The 17,145-nt window shown below is 42.2% G+C and overlaps 1 protein-coding gene across 3 annotated transcripts in view; it reads right to left on the bottom strand.

Moving 5' to 3' along the window:
* The window catches only part of magi2a (membrane associated guanylate kinase, WW and PDZ domain containing 2a), a 172,843-nt gene extending 163,037 nt beyond the window's left edge, over positions 1 to 9,806 (bottom strand). For all 3 annotated transcript variants that reach the window (XM_030045815.1, XM_030045816.1, XM_030045817.1), the window contains exon 1: positions 9,350 to 9,806. In XM_030045815.1, coding sequence (XP_029901675.1) covers positions 9,350 to 9,650 — 301 coding nt within the window. In that variant the 5' untranslated portion in view covers positions 9,651 to 9,806. The remainder of the gene's footprint in view (positions 1 to 9,349) is intronic.
* Positions 9,807 to 17,145: the final 7,339 nt, after the last annotated feature.

Here is a 17,145-nt window from a genome sequence, read left to right as displayed (position 1 = left end):
CATGTAAGATAAAAGAGGAGACAAAAAAAGAAATTCACAAGAGCTGACAGTGTTAATCGGTTGCAAAGACGAGATCCTTGGAACAGAAGAGGATTCAGGATTCAAGGATTCGAGGGCTTTATTGTCAAATGCACAGAGAGGCAAGTTGCACTTCACAATTAAATTTTAACTTTATATTCTTACATTACATTACATTTCACTGTTCTTACACTCCTCTCTGATTGCCATGTATAAAAACAAGGTAAATACATAAATGAAATCGATGTCAACGAAAAGAAAACAAATAAATATGTACACACAAAAAAGTATGGCAAAGTCTTTTTAATCATGTTTCAGGTACAAATCAAGGCTAAAATTGGGCATGTAGTGGGGAGCGGGCAGTGGCATGGCATTTCACACTATGGTACCACCTGTCGTTGGCATGACTGAAGAGTCCTGTGCTGCTTTGGGCTTGCCTGCAGACTCTCTGGTGGTAAATGTCTGCCAGGGATGGGAGTGCTGTCCCTGTAGTCTTTTGAGATGTTTTCATGACACGCTGTAGGGATCTCTGGTTCCGAGCTGTGCTGTGGCTGTTCCACACTGTCATGCTGTTTGTGAGGATGCTATCCATGGTGCATCTGCAAAAGCTGCACGAGGATGCGAGGTGGCATGTTCATTTTCCTAAGCCTCCTGAGGAAATACAACTGCTGATGACCTGGATCACTGATATGGACGCCAACAAATTTTCTCAGCTGCAGTCCTGTCGGTGTGTAGTGGAAGGCACTGCTGGTGCTCTCTGCTCTCGCTCCTCCGCTCCACTACCATCTCCATAGTTTTGCTGACAATGAGAGATAGATTGTTGTCGTGACACCACGTCACTAGGCTTGACACGTCCCTCCTATAGGCTGATGATGATGATCAAGCCAATGACTGTGGTATCATCAGTAACTTTTTTTATCATGTTGTTCTAATGGGAGGCGATGGAGTTGTTGATGACAAACATCAGGGGAGAACATTATGAGAAATAAATCAAACAACCCAGTGAGTGAATGCAGCATTGTATATACGTATGCAAATGTATATTACATCAACATCTAGTGCTCAAAGCACAATGCATGCACACAGCCAGTTTAAGCATTAATGCCAATGTCAAACACAACATAAGCATTTGCCTCCAAGAGGGATGCAAGCTCTCAAGTAAACAGATTGTCCTTACACTGGATTTCTGCTCTATTCATTAAAATTCTCTGCCTGTGTGCAGTCTCAGTGTTGTTAACATCCTGTTGAAAGCGGCATTCAAATTTCTTGTGCCTCTGCTCATCAAAATGTCCAAGTGAGCAAAGCTTTCTCTCTTTGGCGCCACAGTACATCTACACCTATGCAGGGAGACAGACATCCTGCTTAGACTCTAACGGTGGTTGAAATGTGAATAGTGATGCTGTTAAGCCAGTGTGTGGGTGCATTTGAGGTGTGGGTGTTTGCTACCGCTCTCAACATCCCTCTAATCATAAATAAGAAGTTGAAATCCCAGTGAATAACATACTGCTGCATTTAGTACACCCAGATTGCTGTAGTGTACAGTGCAATATATAGATTCAAAATTATTCTGAGCAGAATATGTTGGCCCACCTGGAGAGATTTGCACAAAAAAAAAATTATCACATCCTTTTACAAGCGCAGAATTTAACTCTTGGCAGCTTAAAAATAAACCTGATAAACCCTGCGAGGACAGGCAATTCTGAATAGTGCTCATACATAACAAAGATAACACATTTTGCGCTCATTTACAGTATAACAGGCTGCAACTGGTCCATTTAAAAAGCTTTTAACATTTTATTGGTTCTATTAGAGTCCAAAAATCCCTGCAGGCACGCTCACAAAGAGCCTGTCCATAGAAATGACTGATTTCTGTTTTCTAAAGGCCCAAAAATACTGAAGTGCTTTACCTCTTCTGAGTCCAAACTGACAGCTGCTTACTCTACTTCACTTTCTTGGTAACTGGAAAGGAATGCATGCACTTAAATAAACCTGAGCACTTACACAAAAAACAGAGAGAGAGATAGAAGGTTTCTGTGACCCAGAGAAAGGTAAATGGACTCCCGAACAAATAGGTGTACAGAGAGGGTGTAGACTGTGGAGAGGCACTTAGCAGTTCAGTTAATGTATATTATGGCCTGGGCTATGTTTTATGTATGTGGCGCCAAATTAAGAACAGATCAAGCCCTTGTCAATCAGCAAACCCCCTTCATTGTCTTACATTGTCTTTTTATTCCAATCAGATGTTATGTTGCTCTCGCAAATGTTATAATCTGCCAAAAATGCCATCAGGCTGCACAGGCATGCCTGCTTCCTGTGGCTGACAGTGTGTCACTATATGCTTGCTTTAATCTTAACACACAAGTACCACACACAGACTGGCAAAACAATCAGTATGTGTGAGTTTTCCTCTTTAGCCTACAGAACTGCCAGACTGTTCAGCAGCTTTGCCAAGTGTCATATCCAAATAAAAACTTTCCCTCACTGAAAAATGCAGTCAAGCCTCTTATCCTGTGCCTCCAAAATGTTGTACCCATGAAAAGGGTGAGTGAGTGAGTGCGTGTGTGTGTGTGTATGTCTGTGTGGTATCCAGGATTTTAAAATATATGCGTAAATCCTCTGTATAACACAAAAATGAGTGTGTCTTTTATGCATTATACAGTGGCATCCTGCACAAATGCCTTTTTTCTCTGAAAGGGGTAAAAATCAGTGAAGTTGGCTCTCAGACAGCTTTATCAAAAATCAAAGTCAAAATAAAATGGCTTCATAATTTACAAATTATAATAAATAATGGTATAATGCCTATGGACTTATATTAATCATTTTATGAAAGGGTGAAGGCCGCAGCTTGGCAGCTCTAAACTTCCAACACTCAGCGCTCAGAAAATGGAGAGAAAAACACTGTAAAGAATGTAGAGAGCCTGTCTCGTTCTTTCACCATTAAGTACTATGAGAGAAACACCGCACACTTTATTTTCAATTACGACACAGGTTCACTGATTGCTTGAGACATTCCAGTAATGTTAATTCACTATCAGAGGTGCAATAAAACTCAGGGCAGTCCGCTCACCAATGCAGTCATTTGTGCACATGCACTCACCACAGAAACATTTACACTCATACACAAAAAGTAGTTCACGATCTTTCTATTTCTTAGTCTATGGAATGCACCCAATTTCCACAGCAGATGGCTGATGTTGACAGGGAGGGAAACACAGTTAAGTGTGTGTCTGTGTGTGTGTGTCTTATCATTACCTGTCCCCAGAGGTGAGCCTGGCAGTCAGACAGTGTAACAGAGGCAACGACAGCAGCATTTCCCCACCCAACCTCCGTCAAGCATGATTGAACAGCAAGTGGTAAGTGTTGTGGCAGCCCTGGGGACATGCTGCTGTACACACAACTAGAGGATCCAACTCTCTATGTAACTGGGCGTGTGTGTGTGTGTGTGTGTGTGTATGTGTGTGTATCACAACACTTTTCTGTGTTGCACTTGCTGGTGCAACTTAACACCCTCAGTGGGACCTTGACATGAAAACAGATGAGTCTGACTGCACTGAGAATCATTACCACGCTCCAATGCAACAGCGTCTACCCAGTTCTCCAACACAACTTTTCAGGGTTCGCCCCATCCCATCTTTTAAACCCCCAGCAGACCAGTGTCCAGTCCAAACTCATAATCACTCACATCAATCATTCCATTACTTGGAAACGGGCCATTGACTAGAGAGTCATAACATACTGGTTCTCCCCTTGAGCCTACTTCACGGTGCATCTTCGGCGTTAGCTGATGGTGTGTAAATAACTTTATCCTACATTTCTGTTCTGAGGCAGCAGCTGGACTACTTTTCACAATGGTAAACCACCACACTGCACATGCAAAGTATACCAGAATGCAAGTGCTGCTGTCAGGACAGGGTTTTCCACATCAGAGTGGAGTTAGAGAAAGAGAGAAAGCGAAGACCTTTTTCACAGCAGCCATTTTGACATGAAATAGCAGGATAAACACAGGTTACAAATGATATTAATTAGGTTTCTGTTCCATTTAGGTGTACTACAGCCTCTCCAGTGAACCAACATGGCTTTGTTAGACCTAAATGGAGCAGAACCTTATTTAATGTTATTAGTAACACCTGTGTTTACCTGCAATTTCATGTCAAAATAGCTGCTGAAGGAAAGGTCTATTGGTACACCCTGTATCAGAGGGCATGTAACATTTCAAGCCACACTACAACAGAGGAGACCATTCCATCTCCCCTGACACAGAAAAAACATATTTACCGTATTCTCCAAAACAAAACTGTAATGTTGTGTAAGATCACCAGCCAGAGGTCTCATTGCAAAGTGGCAAAGCAAAACTTGTAAGAGCAAAAGACAAAACTTTCTCCTAAGCAGCTGCAAGCAAATGGTACGTCCATAGGAAGCTGATCTCAAAAAAGATGGCCGAAACCGTTCACCACCTCCTGAGACAAATGTTGTTAGGTGTTGCATGATTTCTGGGTAATGAAGGACGTAAAAATTCAGTCTTACTACCAGTTGGATCCACGAAAGTGCAAAGTTGCCCGTTGCAGCTTTGAAATTTGTAAGGATGTGGGAGTTTCAGGTGAAAATTGCATTTACACCAACAGCAAGTTGCACAGCCTTCCTCCCAAATCTCCAGACTCTCCACCCAGGCACCCATTAAATCCCCATCAAAATAAGTGAGCCAAAACTGTAACAAATGAAAAGGTGTTCAGCACACACTTTTAAAAGAACGAAAACACACATTGAGACATGTTTTCACTGGGAGGGTACAGCAATGGTTGCTACCTGTTTATTGCATTGTTAAATCGCTCCATGCCCGGGTTACTAAAACATCGTTCCCCAACACCAGCTAATGCCAAGTGGGCACCCAGCGAGCACACTGGCTGCCTCCAGCTGACCTGGAAACGTCTCCTCTTACCTGTGTCCGACACCTCTCAGCGAGGCACCGCCAACACATGGCTCTTGGCTCTGTGAGAGCCAACTACAGCAGGAACCTCTCACTGTAATGGCCATGAAAGATGCAGCACCAGTCTCCATAGCTGGTTGCATTAATCCTTTACGCTGACTGACACTTTGTGTGTTTGACAGAGAGAGAGAGCGAGAGAGCGAGAGAGAGAGAGAGAGAGAGAGAGAGAGAGAGAGTGAGAGAGAGAGAGAGAGCAAGAGAGAGAGATATGGCATGTTTACCCTTCCTACAGATTATCCAGGGAAGAGTGGATGGATTTAGAAAAGAGGGTTAACAAATACAAGTTTACCCTTCATTACCCTTCACTGGCATCAACTCAACAGTGGCCACAACAGCCATACAAGCAACACGAAGGACTAAGTCCGCTGGTCCTATCCTAACGTGATGCATCATGCTTTTCTCCAGTGAGAATTCCAGGTAACCCAGAACCCAGTGGCTGCCTCTGGGACTGTAATTGTGCCCTATGTTCTCTAATGTACCCATCAGTGAGGTGTGGAGATCCTAATTATGTCCTGCAGGGCAGACTTGATTGCTGGTGGCAATCTAATCTAATCCTCGCCCCGGGGACTAATAAAAGACCTAATATTGAATGTGTGTGTGTGAGTGTGGACAAAATGGGATGAGACACTTAGATTTCATACGTCATGAAAAATTCAAGCCGTATTACAGCGTGTAGGAAATTGAATGCTTAAGCGCACACCTTGTCTTTCTCATAAATACGATTCACAGTCACCATAACAGAAAAGCGATAAAGCGTGTAAATCGTGACCTGGCTTTTTTAATTACAGAGAAAGCCATAATGGAAGTTGGCAATACGGGCAAGATGTCCTAAAAGAAGGGGAGAGCACTGTTGGTTTGAGTTGTAGTGTTGCTGAAGCAGGGCGCTATTGCAAAAAGAGACTTGATGTATTATTCACAAAGGCCATGAACAACCTTTGGAGATCAACCATGCATGTAAACTGGCCACCGACCCCGTTTCTTAGCCAGAGGCTAAAAGAGAGGGAAACCAAGGGCAATTTATGGCTGTTTTATTGAGACACTGCTGGACTATTGTGTCCAAGATCTGAGTTTTTCAGTGTGATGTCTGGCTTTTTGTTTACTTGTTGGTTGTTTGTCAATATTTGACAAAAGAGGAGAATAAAATATCCTTATGGGAAGCCAGAATTAGGAAAGCAACACAAAGCAATGGGACAATCTGGTCTTATACAATTTTATTAATTGAGTACAGTAGAACCTTGATTATCTGAGCCCCTCAGGAATGGAGGTATTTTGGGATAACTGAAATCTCAGATAATTGAAACAATGAATAAAAACGCACAGTGTCTTTTTAGGGAAAAAATTATTAGCGGTACAAATAGCTTTTAATATGTAGGCCTAGCAGTAAAATAACAGTTGTCCGAAAACACTTTGGAACAATAGCAGCATCAAACAAAATCACTTCCTGAAGCTGTGGCACACACACGCACGCATGCAGGAACAAACTGACCAGTGAAAAATAAATTCATTCACTGAAAACAAATAGCCTTTTAACTAGAACAAACATTGGGCCCTACATAACAGCCTGCTAGTAAAACAGAAGTTGTTTGCAAGCACTTTGTGACAATATGAAATCACTTGAGGCGGCAGCACGAGCACACGCACACACACACACAAGAATAATAGACCGATTTACTGGAGAACAATACTGGAACAACAGCAGAATTAGACCGGTAGGCTACTGTATTGTAGTAGTGTACAGCTTGCAGTGGGAAGGGGGAAATAAATAAATAAATAAAATAAAATAAAATGGCCATGTGGTTGACTGGTCATTCTGTATAATCAAGGGTCAGATAATTGAGGTCCTACTGTTTGATGTTCTAATTTTAATAATAATAATAGCCTAATCATAACTATAACAATAAACTTTTTTGTATTGCACTTTTCAGACAAAAAATGCAGCTCAAACTGCTTTACAATACAGAAATTACATGCACCGAGCGCTTCACATGTAAATAGAAACAGAAGCACACAGTCCAAAAGTGGAAATACAAGCTCTGTGCACAGAAAGTGGGAGGAATACATTGGTGCTGTCGTCGGGTTGATGGGTAAGTGTATACATTTGCCTTCAACTTAACTCTGGAGATCTGGGATCAGTCCCCAACTTTGCCAAAGAAGCTATCCACTCTGAGCAAAGGTTTTTTTTTTTTTTTTCTTATTGAGCCATGGCCAAAAGCTACCCTGGTTACTTAACCTTTTGCCAAAATATTTTATTTGCCAAAGTTAACCTCTTCATGTGTCGAATGTGTGATAATGGTGTGTTCAATTTGTGGTGTTTTCTCACAGTTCTTTAGTAGTGAGGGAACATAATCTTCACATAATTTGCATCTGCAGCACCTACTCTGCATTTCAGAGCCTGTTCTCATTTTACAATATTTTCTGAGACAGCAGAGCAATGGTTGTGCACACCATCACGAGCATGAATACATCAGACAACTGTCCTGGTAGAACACAAGAAAGATTTGGTAACTAGTCATTACAGCTAATCAAGTCATGAAACTGCAAAAGAAGCCATGTTTTCTTCCATAATATAGACATAATGTATCAATCAGTTAAACTCTACTCGACACTGTAAACAACCGACGCAGCGAACACAAGCAGAGCAATAAGAGAATGTCAATCACTTCAGCAATCGCTGGAGGATAGGAGTATTTCATGTGGAAAAAAAAGCAACACACTAATTTGATATAGGCCTAGGCCTCGCCTTTGAATAAATCCTTGGTGTGATGCAGATTCACACACACATGCGCACACACACACACACACACACACACACACACACACACACACACACACACACACACAAACATCCCCACACACAGGCCAAGACTTTGATCCAAAGCTTCTTACAAGGCTTTGCTGATTTTTCACCTCAAAATGAGAGCCTCCAGATCTTTCACCCAGCTTGCAATGCAAGACATCCGATGTCATTAGCTGAGAGGATCAAAGAGACGGAAGGCCAGAGGAGTGTGTCCGTGACATACATAAAAGATTTACATGTAGGAGACACATTGACAAGAAGAAACTTCATTGGATGAGGTTTGGAGATAGCACCTTACACAGATTAGGCTAGAGACTGACATGGTGTGTACACCTTTCCAACGGATGTTAGCGGCACTGTGTGTGTGTGTGTGTGTTGTGCGTGAAAAGTTGTACACTGGAGGCTCAGCAACGTGGGCCCATCTTCATCTTCAAAGGTTTGGCTCGAGGTGTAAGACAGAAGGTTTCATCTATTGTATTACACATGAGGAGTCGAACTAAGACTTGCACGGCGCAGTTCACAATCCCACTCCATATTTTCTTTCAATTTCAGAGCATGACATCTGAATATTTCCCAAAACCACTATGGAGTCGTCTGACAGCACAAGCTTTGGTTCATGAGCCTCCAGTGAAACCACAGTGCTTGCATAAGCAATCCAATGTACTTCCCCCTCAAACACCTCTATAATGTTCCTGAGAGGTCTTAAACTATGTCAGTGCTACTCAGTATAGGGTTTGTGACGACCTTATGGTATTTTTAAATTTCTTATAGAGTGTGCTTCTCTCCTTATAGAAAGAAAACAAACTGGGAACCACACACCAAAAACATATTTTACAAGTAGATGCCACACCCACACATCTGATAACTAATTCTCAATCAAAAATGATAATAATATTCTGTATTCATAGATCTTAAGGTGCTTTATGCTATGTTTATCTACTGCTGCTATTAGATATTCTATTGCATAAGCTGCGGTAGCTGCTTCATGAAATGTTGCACTGAGTATAGTAACTCAGAAAATCATTATAGGAGTTTGATGGAGCTTTTTTTGTGAGGGGTGTTCATTAAAAAAAATACAAGCCCAACAATGTGATACACTTTGGAATGTGTGTTTTCTGCCTGCCCCAAACATAACACACCCCCTTCAAAGCCACGGCACCAGCCACTTGCATGTACACATAGCAACAGCAACTTAACAGTTACCAACAAAACCCAAATACCACCAAAACATATTTTCACAACAACTGCGCGGCAAAACAATGATTTCCGCGTACCAGAAAACTTAAAACGACAGAAAAAAACAACAACAACAACAACAGCCAGGAAAGTTTATCGTCTTTTCAACCCGGCCGTGTTTTAAATTTTCGAGCTTGGAGGAGACTCCTTCAGTTTTGGGGAGACAAAAGCCATATGTCAACACACGAAAGGATGGTTTTCAATTATCTGTTTTCGTGAGAGCGCTCCGGGGGGGGAAAAATTAGCCCAAACTAGCCAAGTTGCTGCGATAATGCTAATCCAAGAAAAAAAAAAAAAAAAAAAAAAAAGCTCACCTTGTTTGACACACTTGAGGCGGACGGGGTCCTTGCAGTGTTTGACCACAGCATGGACGTCCCTGGTGGTGAGTCCAGCCACCGGGGTATCATTGACTTCCAGCAGGAGTTCATCCTGGAGGAGTTTACCGCTGTGGCAGACCGCTCTGCCCGGCAGAAGCTCACCGATAACCGGGAACTGTCCATTCTCTGCGCCGCCCTTCAACTCCAGCCCCAGCTCCCCCTCCTCATTCCTGCAAAGGACACTCTCATGGACTTTGTTGGTCCAGTGGTTTTTCCTCTTCTTCAGGCTCTTGGACATGGCTGAAACAAGGGGAATTCACATGAGGGCGGCCATGGAAGAAGTTTTATCGCTCTTGTAAGTGCCCCGGTGTCCCCGTGTCGTATCCAGTTTCAATAGTAAACGCCAGTTGTATCCATGTCAGCACACACACTCACACACACACAGCAGCTGGATCAGCCTGTCTTCGCAACACTGAGAGCTGCTCAACTTGTGCCGCCTTCGGGTGCTGTCAGAAATATCGGAATGAACAAGTTCAGCGCCCAAGAACAGCCCAGTGAAGTGGGAGGAGGAGAGTTTTTTTTTTTTTTTTTTTTTGGGACGAAATCCATGACAGTAATTTATGTTTAAAGACATTAATAGCAATAATGTTATTGGCATAGCATTTTCTGGATTGCAAAGTGCTTCATAATCAAGACAAAAGTTTCAGAAAAAAACGACATAAAGATTAAATGAAAGCAATGAAATAACAGGGTGGGAGTGAAATAGACACCCAGGTAAAGGTAAAGGGTGGTGATGAGCAGGTGAATTAAACACCAGTGTAGCACGTCATTAGTCATAAGATGTATCCAATAACTTTTGATAATTCAGTTAATTAAGACATCGTTATATTATCTTACATTTTCTTTCTTTCACTTCGCCACTTCAATACAAAACAGACATGGAAATGTTTATTACTCACATTTTTTAAAAAGTCTGGCAAAGTTGAGTTTGTTGTTATAAATTATAATTTCTGAAACAAATGTATTGACAAGCAGTATTTACAACTTCCAAATTCTGACGTGTAAAAGTTTACGAAGTACACGTGAAGGCGGCATCAAGCTCCAGCCAACTCAAATGACCCGGATGTGAAGGCTAGAGGAGGAGAGAGGCAAGGCTTTTCCCAAATCCAGCTTTCCATGGAAAAAAAGAAGAGAGAGAGAAAGTAGCGGTATTTCCACTGGCATGGCAGCGGAGCAGCAATAATAGGGTTTTTCATACCACAAAAACGTCTCTTCACTTTGACACTGCTGTGCAGACTGCAGTTCAAATGCTACTTTCTCTGAAATAAGTGAGCAACAAGCTATTTGCCCAGCAGGATGAATCAGCCTGTAACTCAGCATAACATGGGGTGTTAGTATGCTTTAGAAAGTTAGATGTGACTCAACTCAAATTACTTTTTTCCAGCCACAATGTCATTCCTTTCCCCTTGAAAGTGGTACTACATCAATTATAGTCTATTTCTGGCTGGGCAAGGAGATCTACATAAGGTCACTTTACTCAAATAGTTTGTTGCCAAAGCAGTTTAAAAATGTTTTTGACTAATTGTTTGAACATCTAGCCTCAGGTGAACTTGCCTGAAAAGGAGTTTTTTTTTCTGCCACTCTATAGTTCTTTGGTGAATGGAGTGTTTTTGTATTTCATGTGAAACTTTCAAGGACGCCAGTGTTGTCATTCAGTATTTAGCAGTTGAGTTTCTTCCCACCATTCAGGGTATTCAAGTTTCAGTCCTACGTTTTGTTACCCATGCAGCTCCAAGTGCATTAATGGTACACATTAATCCAAACATCACAAAGAGAGAGAGAGAGAGAGAGAGAGAGAGAGAGCAATTTCTTCTGGCAGATTACAAAAAAATATTACAGTGAGTTTCTTCTAAGACTAAAATCCCCTTACAAAGAAAAAAGGCAAGACAAAAGGCAAATAGAGTTTGAAGTTATTATTTCACAGAGTATAATCCATTTTCAGACAAAGTGTGTCATGAGTTCTCTCCTGTCATGGGAGTGACATCCTTAATGCCTCCTATCTGCTTTCTGTCCTAACACCTCACTCACACATCCGGTGAGTTTCTTCTCAGTGGTGATGCAGCGACGCTGGTTTGCACCAACTAGAGAAGTATTGATATGCTGTATGATCAGATAAAGTGTCATTTACTCTTTCTTGTGTCAAGGTCGTTACAGATGTTTCTAGAAAATTACAAAAACCCTTGGAAACAGGTGCACACTGCAAGTTACAAATTAGACAAATGGAACGAGATACGCTCTTGCGCTGCCAAAAAAAAAAAAAATGTAGTCTCATATTCAGTGCTAAAATATTGTTTTTCTTTAAACAAGTGAAAAAACTGTCAGTGTTTGTTTCCACTGCTAGACTTGAGATGCTTCTTGAATTGAGTGTCATTTTCTTGATATAAGTGGGTTGATCAGCCTTGTTTCAACATATTTTGCACTTGTTTACACAAAAATTCCTGAAACAAGTGACGCAACATTGGAAACAACAACATTATCTCATCCCACTGGCAGATTTTTTTGGTTTTAGAAAAAAAATGACATTCAGTTTAAAACAAAATTTAACACTGAATATGACACTTATGGATTATTATGGTAGATTGTTTTTGTGATTGCAGTTGCGTATCTTACTCCATTTGCAGATTTTTTTAAACTAAAAATGAACACAAATAGAGCAAAATAAGATTAAAATTGACTCATTTTGAATTTTTATACTGTGTTGTACAGGGGAATTATAGATAGAAATTTAAGTTCTCGTGTCCTCAGAGAGAGCAAAAACAAACCAAAAAAAAAAGCTTGTGGTGATTTTATTCATAAATCCACATTCAACACTGCATTAGAATTACAATTGTTATTATTATTATTCTCCCTCCTTGAATCAGAGCTGTTCTCCTTGAGCAGTGACGAGGATACCGCAACAGACAATACATCATTTTCTTCTCCGTGGGATTTAGAGAAGTGCCTCTGCATTCCAGGGGTGGGAGCACCAACAGACTTGCAGTGAGGACTGAGGACAGAGAGAGAGAGAGAGAGAGAGAGAGAGAGAAGGGAGTATTTTAACAAGGACAGGAATTCTGGAGGCAGTGTTTGAACAAGGAGAGGAATGCTCTGCGCGTGGCAGAATAGGTGCCGAGGAGGAGAGGAGAACATCAACAAAGCGGGGAATGAAAAGGCTGGAATAACAGAGCAGAGGGGATCTGGGTGGGCTTTGGCCTGGCACGGCGGGCGCACAACAGTTAGAATATGCTCTATACACGGATATACACGCAGACATTGTTGTAATTGCTATGTCAACCCTGCTGTCGTATTCGCTTGGAATATGAACACACAAACACGCACAGTGGACAGACAGCCGGTGCCATTGGTTTGAGACAATATTTCTGGAATTTCACAACCCAGGAAATCACTCCATGTACGCATCAGTCCCATCTTCATGACCAGATGGGAGTTCATTGGCTCAGCCAGTGATGCTGCCCCTGGGATTGCTACACTGCGCTGCTACATGATGTAATGGTTATGACAGGACTCATTGCGGGATAATTAAAGCTGGTCAGGAATAAAGCAGAACTGCCTGGTGATGGCTTCCACTGCAAATGAAAGAGGAAGTTATTATCCACTTTGCCAGAGCGAATGTGGCCATTCTAGCTTCAACAGCGTCCCTGTTGATTATTTGGCTGCTTGCTCTGGTGTGTCTCTTGATACAGTGCAGAATGATTGAACAGGATCTGCTCCTTCCACGCCGTTGCTGGGGTCAGGTTGTATTAATCAGGCTGATTGCATCTGAGGCATTTGACCTGTTTATTTTGCTGCCATCTGCTTGACCTTGCAGCCCAGTAATGGTCCAGCTCATCGCTCTGCCTCCACTTACTCGCCCCCCTAAGGATAAAGGGGTGCCAAGAGATGTGCAGCTCAGCCTTATGTGGTTGCCAGAATCATTTCTGGCTTTGCTGGAGCTGACAGAGAAGTGGAGAGTGGGTCTGTATTGAAGAGAGACACACTGTACTGTACAGAGTAAGAAAGCCAGCCAGAGTGATGGAAAATGCTCTGCATAAAATATCCATCTTCACAAGTCATTTAATCTGGTACTGAGCCTTAAAATCAAATTTTTTCCTGCAAGTGAACAAATCTGCTTGTGGAGTGAGATAATTTCACTGTTTCCAAATCAGCTTGATCTGCCCTGTTATTACCGTGTTTCATGTTCTTCACACTTGTTTCCTCAAATCAGTGCAAAACTCCTGTAATAAATCACTGCAGTGGGAGAATTTTTGATTTAAGCTGAGTAAGATCTTAAGACCACTCTCTACAGCCACCATCTGTAGGGTTGCCATTCCCTTACAGATGTGAGAAAGATGTACTACCTGGTAGTGCATCATTCTTTTGATGCCTGAATTGGGTTACTGTCTGAATACTCACCCTGGACTGTAGCACAAAAGTGTCTGTTCTCACATGCTGCGTATTGGTTAATGTTAATGTTAATGTTAAATGAGTTGTTAAGACAGATGGTCTTTTTTGCAGAGAGCAATTATTAACCAGCCTCATAAGAGTGTGCATAACTTCTGTGAATTAAGAGCTATAGCCTGTGTGGCTCCACAGCCGAACATCCTGTCCTCTATCACTGATGAATTAGTCTGTGTGCTCCTAATTACACTACCAGTAAAAACTAAACACCCTGGAGTGATATTATGCATATTAATGGTGCCACCACCATAACAGTTTTGATTTGATTTGCCTGCCATAATAGTACACCATTATAACTGTTTTATCTTTAATATGACCACTGTGTCGACTGTCTGTGTCACGATCCCTGTCTGGCCTTAGTGTTTCCCCAGTGTTTCCCTCTGTCTCCCAGTGTGTGATATGGTCATGTCTCCCTCTCTCCTCTGCACTCTCCCCGCACACCACCAGCCAGTCATCTCCTCATCATCACTCTGCTAGAGAAACCTTGCACCAGCCACCCGTCCCCGCCAGATCATTGTTTGCCCTGCCGTGACACCTTCAGCCTTGCCACTTTACTCTTGAGGTGTATTGTTCACGAATGATTAGTTCAAAAAGAACAACTCTTTTGGGTGACCGACTGTCACGACCCAGTCTTCCTTCTCTACCAGCCCTCCACACAAGTGTTTTATTTCCAAAAAACCAAAAAAAACAAGACCCGCTTAACATGGGTGCTCCACATGAACAGTTGTAGTGAAACTAAGTGATTTGCTAAAAAAATTAAAAAATACACAGATAAATTATCAACTAAAGGGCAAGTTTCAACCTGCTTGCCATATGTCTGCATTTGGGTTTAGCCACCTCAGCCTCATGGCTGTCTGCTCCTTACTCAGCGGCTCTCACCTCTCTTTACTTCATAACCCTCCTCCCTTTCTGTTTCTTTCTTCCATTATTTTCTCCCCTCTCCTCACTTTATAATGCAGCCCATTTCTGAGGTAGCTCAGGGATATATTTGGGGCTTTTACACAGGATGATTTAAGCAGAATCCTGGTGTAGTTTTGGTCTGACACTCAGGAGACCACCACTTCACAAGTGCTGGTCTCTCTAACAACTCCCCTCCTCCCCTTCATCCCTCCATCCCTATCAGCTCACAGCAATGAGTACCATTCCCACACCGAGGGCTTTTAACTGCTTTTAAGCACAGAAAGATGGAAAGAGGCCCACTGCCTTTGGAGTGCATAGCCAGCCTCTGTTCCCCTCACCGCTGGGGGAAAGTTGCATCCACACAATCATTCAGTCATCTGTCTCAGGCAGTTGGTCTTAACGCAGGGTCCATCATCCATCAGTGAGGAGCAGTGACACTATCGCTAAGCAATCAACAGCTTGACAGTTTGATAGACTTTCACAAGCCGCCTCTCATATCCCGTCACAAAGCATATCTGACAAAGCGGCGAGACAGGTCATCAAACTACACAGAAGCTACTGCCTTTCATTCTGTCACAGCGTATGTCCCCGCAACATGCCAAATTTTTGTAAAACCGAATGTGTTAGCTTCTTATTCACCTTTTGTAACACTAATGTACTGTACATCATCTCATAAAATAGCATCACTGGTTAGATGTAAATGGATTTATTTGTCTGTATAAATGAGCATTATGGGAATTGTGTTTTGAGTGGCTATTTGGGTTTGTTTTTTTGGGATTTAGGTGGGTGAATAAACCAGTTGGCCAGATTGTGAAACGTTGCCAGGACACATCAGTCACAGCCTTTCCCACCGGGCATGGTTCATTCTTGGTTCATACAGTGTAATGCGTTGTATAATCTTGTGGGGGATGAGCCACTTAGGTGGCATGACACCAAAATTCATCCATCCATTTTCTCAGTGAATACACTAAATGTGCCCAATCTCACCATTCATGGGTGGAAGTTGGAGGTGTGTTTTTTTGGCCTGGATGAAAGCATAGACGTTACTAAGCATTTCCATAGAGAGGCAGCTTCCTGTGCAGACATACACCACTTTATCAGTGATGCGTGCTTTCAAATTTTCAGTCCTCATCTTAGATTTTAGGTTTCAGAATGCCTGGGACTGTCTCTTTTTTCACTGACACATTTGTGACACTGACACTGTGGGTGTTTTCATCACAGCCTTGCATAATCTTAAATTAAGTCGGCAGTACTCTTTAATCTCTGTGTTAAACACCATGCAAACACCAGAGCAGAAGGGTCTAGGACTTTTAGTACCCTGACAACTGCTGGAGAGAGAAGGGGCATCCAGAGTTCAGCCGGAGGGCTGAGAGTTCAGGTATCGCCTGCAGCCAGTGGCACTGACAACACTCGCTGGCACCTTTACGAATGCAAGGAGATTAAGAGAGCAAAGTTGATTTTGAAGTTCAGGAAATCAGAGCAGTGAGAGCAGGGCTAAAGAGGTTAGCGTGGCTTTCAAACGTCTTCCAATTGATATTCGGGCTGTGTAACTCCTGCACATGCCAGTGCTCCCTCGCCCTCCCCTAGTCCTTGTTTGTGCAAAGCGAAGGAGTTTGTGTTTAAAGACAGATCTCTCGCTTCCAACTAACGGACTGACTGAGCCTCAGTCTGCTGCTGAATGATTAGGCGACCCCAGGCCAGTTTTCCCAGAGGCCTCTTCTGTATTCTGCTCACAGTGGCCTTCCTAAAGACCCTCATTGATCAGCTCCTCAGGATCCTGTCTTCACATTCAGCAAGAAGCAACTGTTACATCACTGTCACACAAAAATGGTTAAATGATCGTAGGTGATTTACAAGGAACCGGTTGAGTCACTTGGAACGATTAGGCGATCAAATGGGATGCACTTCATCATGCATTGTATCTGAAGTGCAAGCAAAGAAAAGCAAGTGTTGAAAACGTGTGTTTCAGAGACATAAATAACACATCTAAAGAGCCATTTCATTTTAGTGGAACATTTCCTATTTTCAGCCTCCATACCTCGATGTATTTATGAAAAGTCTCCCGACATCAGCGACTCCCAATTATCTATTGTCACTGGAGGCTTTGAGGCTTTTTTTTTGTGGTGCTCGTTATCGGTAACTGAAGGCTTTTTTCCCCCCAGACCGCCATGTACTCATTTTAATAAAAATTAGATTCAGTCATCAAAAAAGATGAGTAAGTAAAAGTCTTTTAACCTGCAAAAATGATGCATCTTAACAAATAATGTAGTGTAATAATATGTTAGCACTACTGTAGTTTTGCTTGTTTCGTGCCTATGGCGTGAGATCATTTCACTTATGGCCAATGCAGTTTTACTTGTTTCAGTCTCTTTACCAGCAAAACATTTTATTTTGAA

The sequence above is a fragment of the Myripristis murdjan genome, chromosome 23 (assembly GCF_902150065.1).
Source record: "Myripristis murdjan chromosome 23, fMyrMur1.1, whole genome shotgun sequence".
Lineage (NCBI taxonomy): Eukaryota > Metazoa > Chordata > Actinopteri > Holocentriformes > Holocentridae > Myripristis > Myripristis murdjan.
This window is presented reverse-complemented; position numbering and strand designations above follow the sequence as displayed.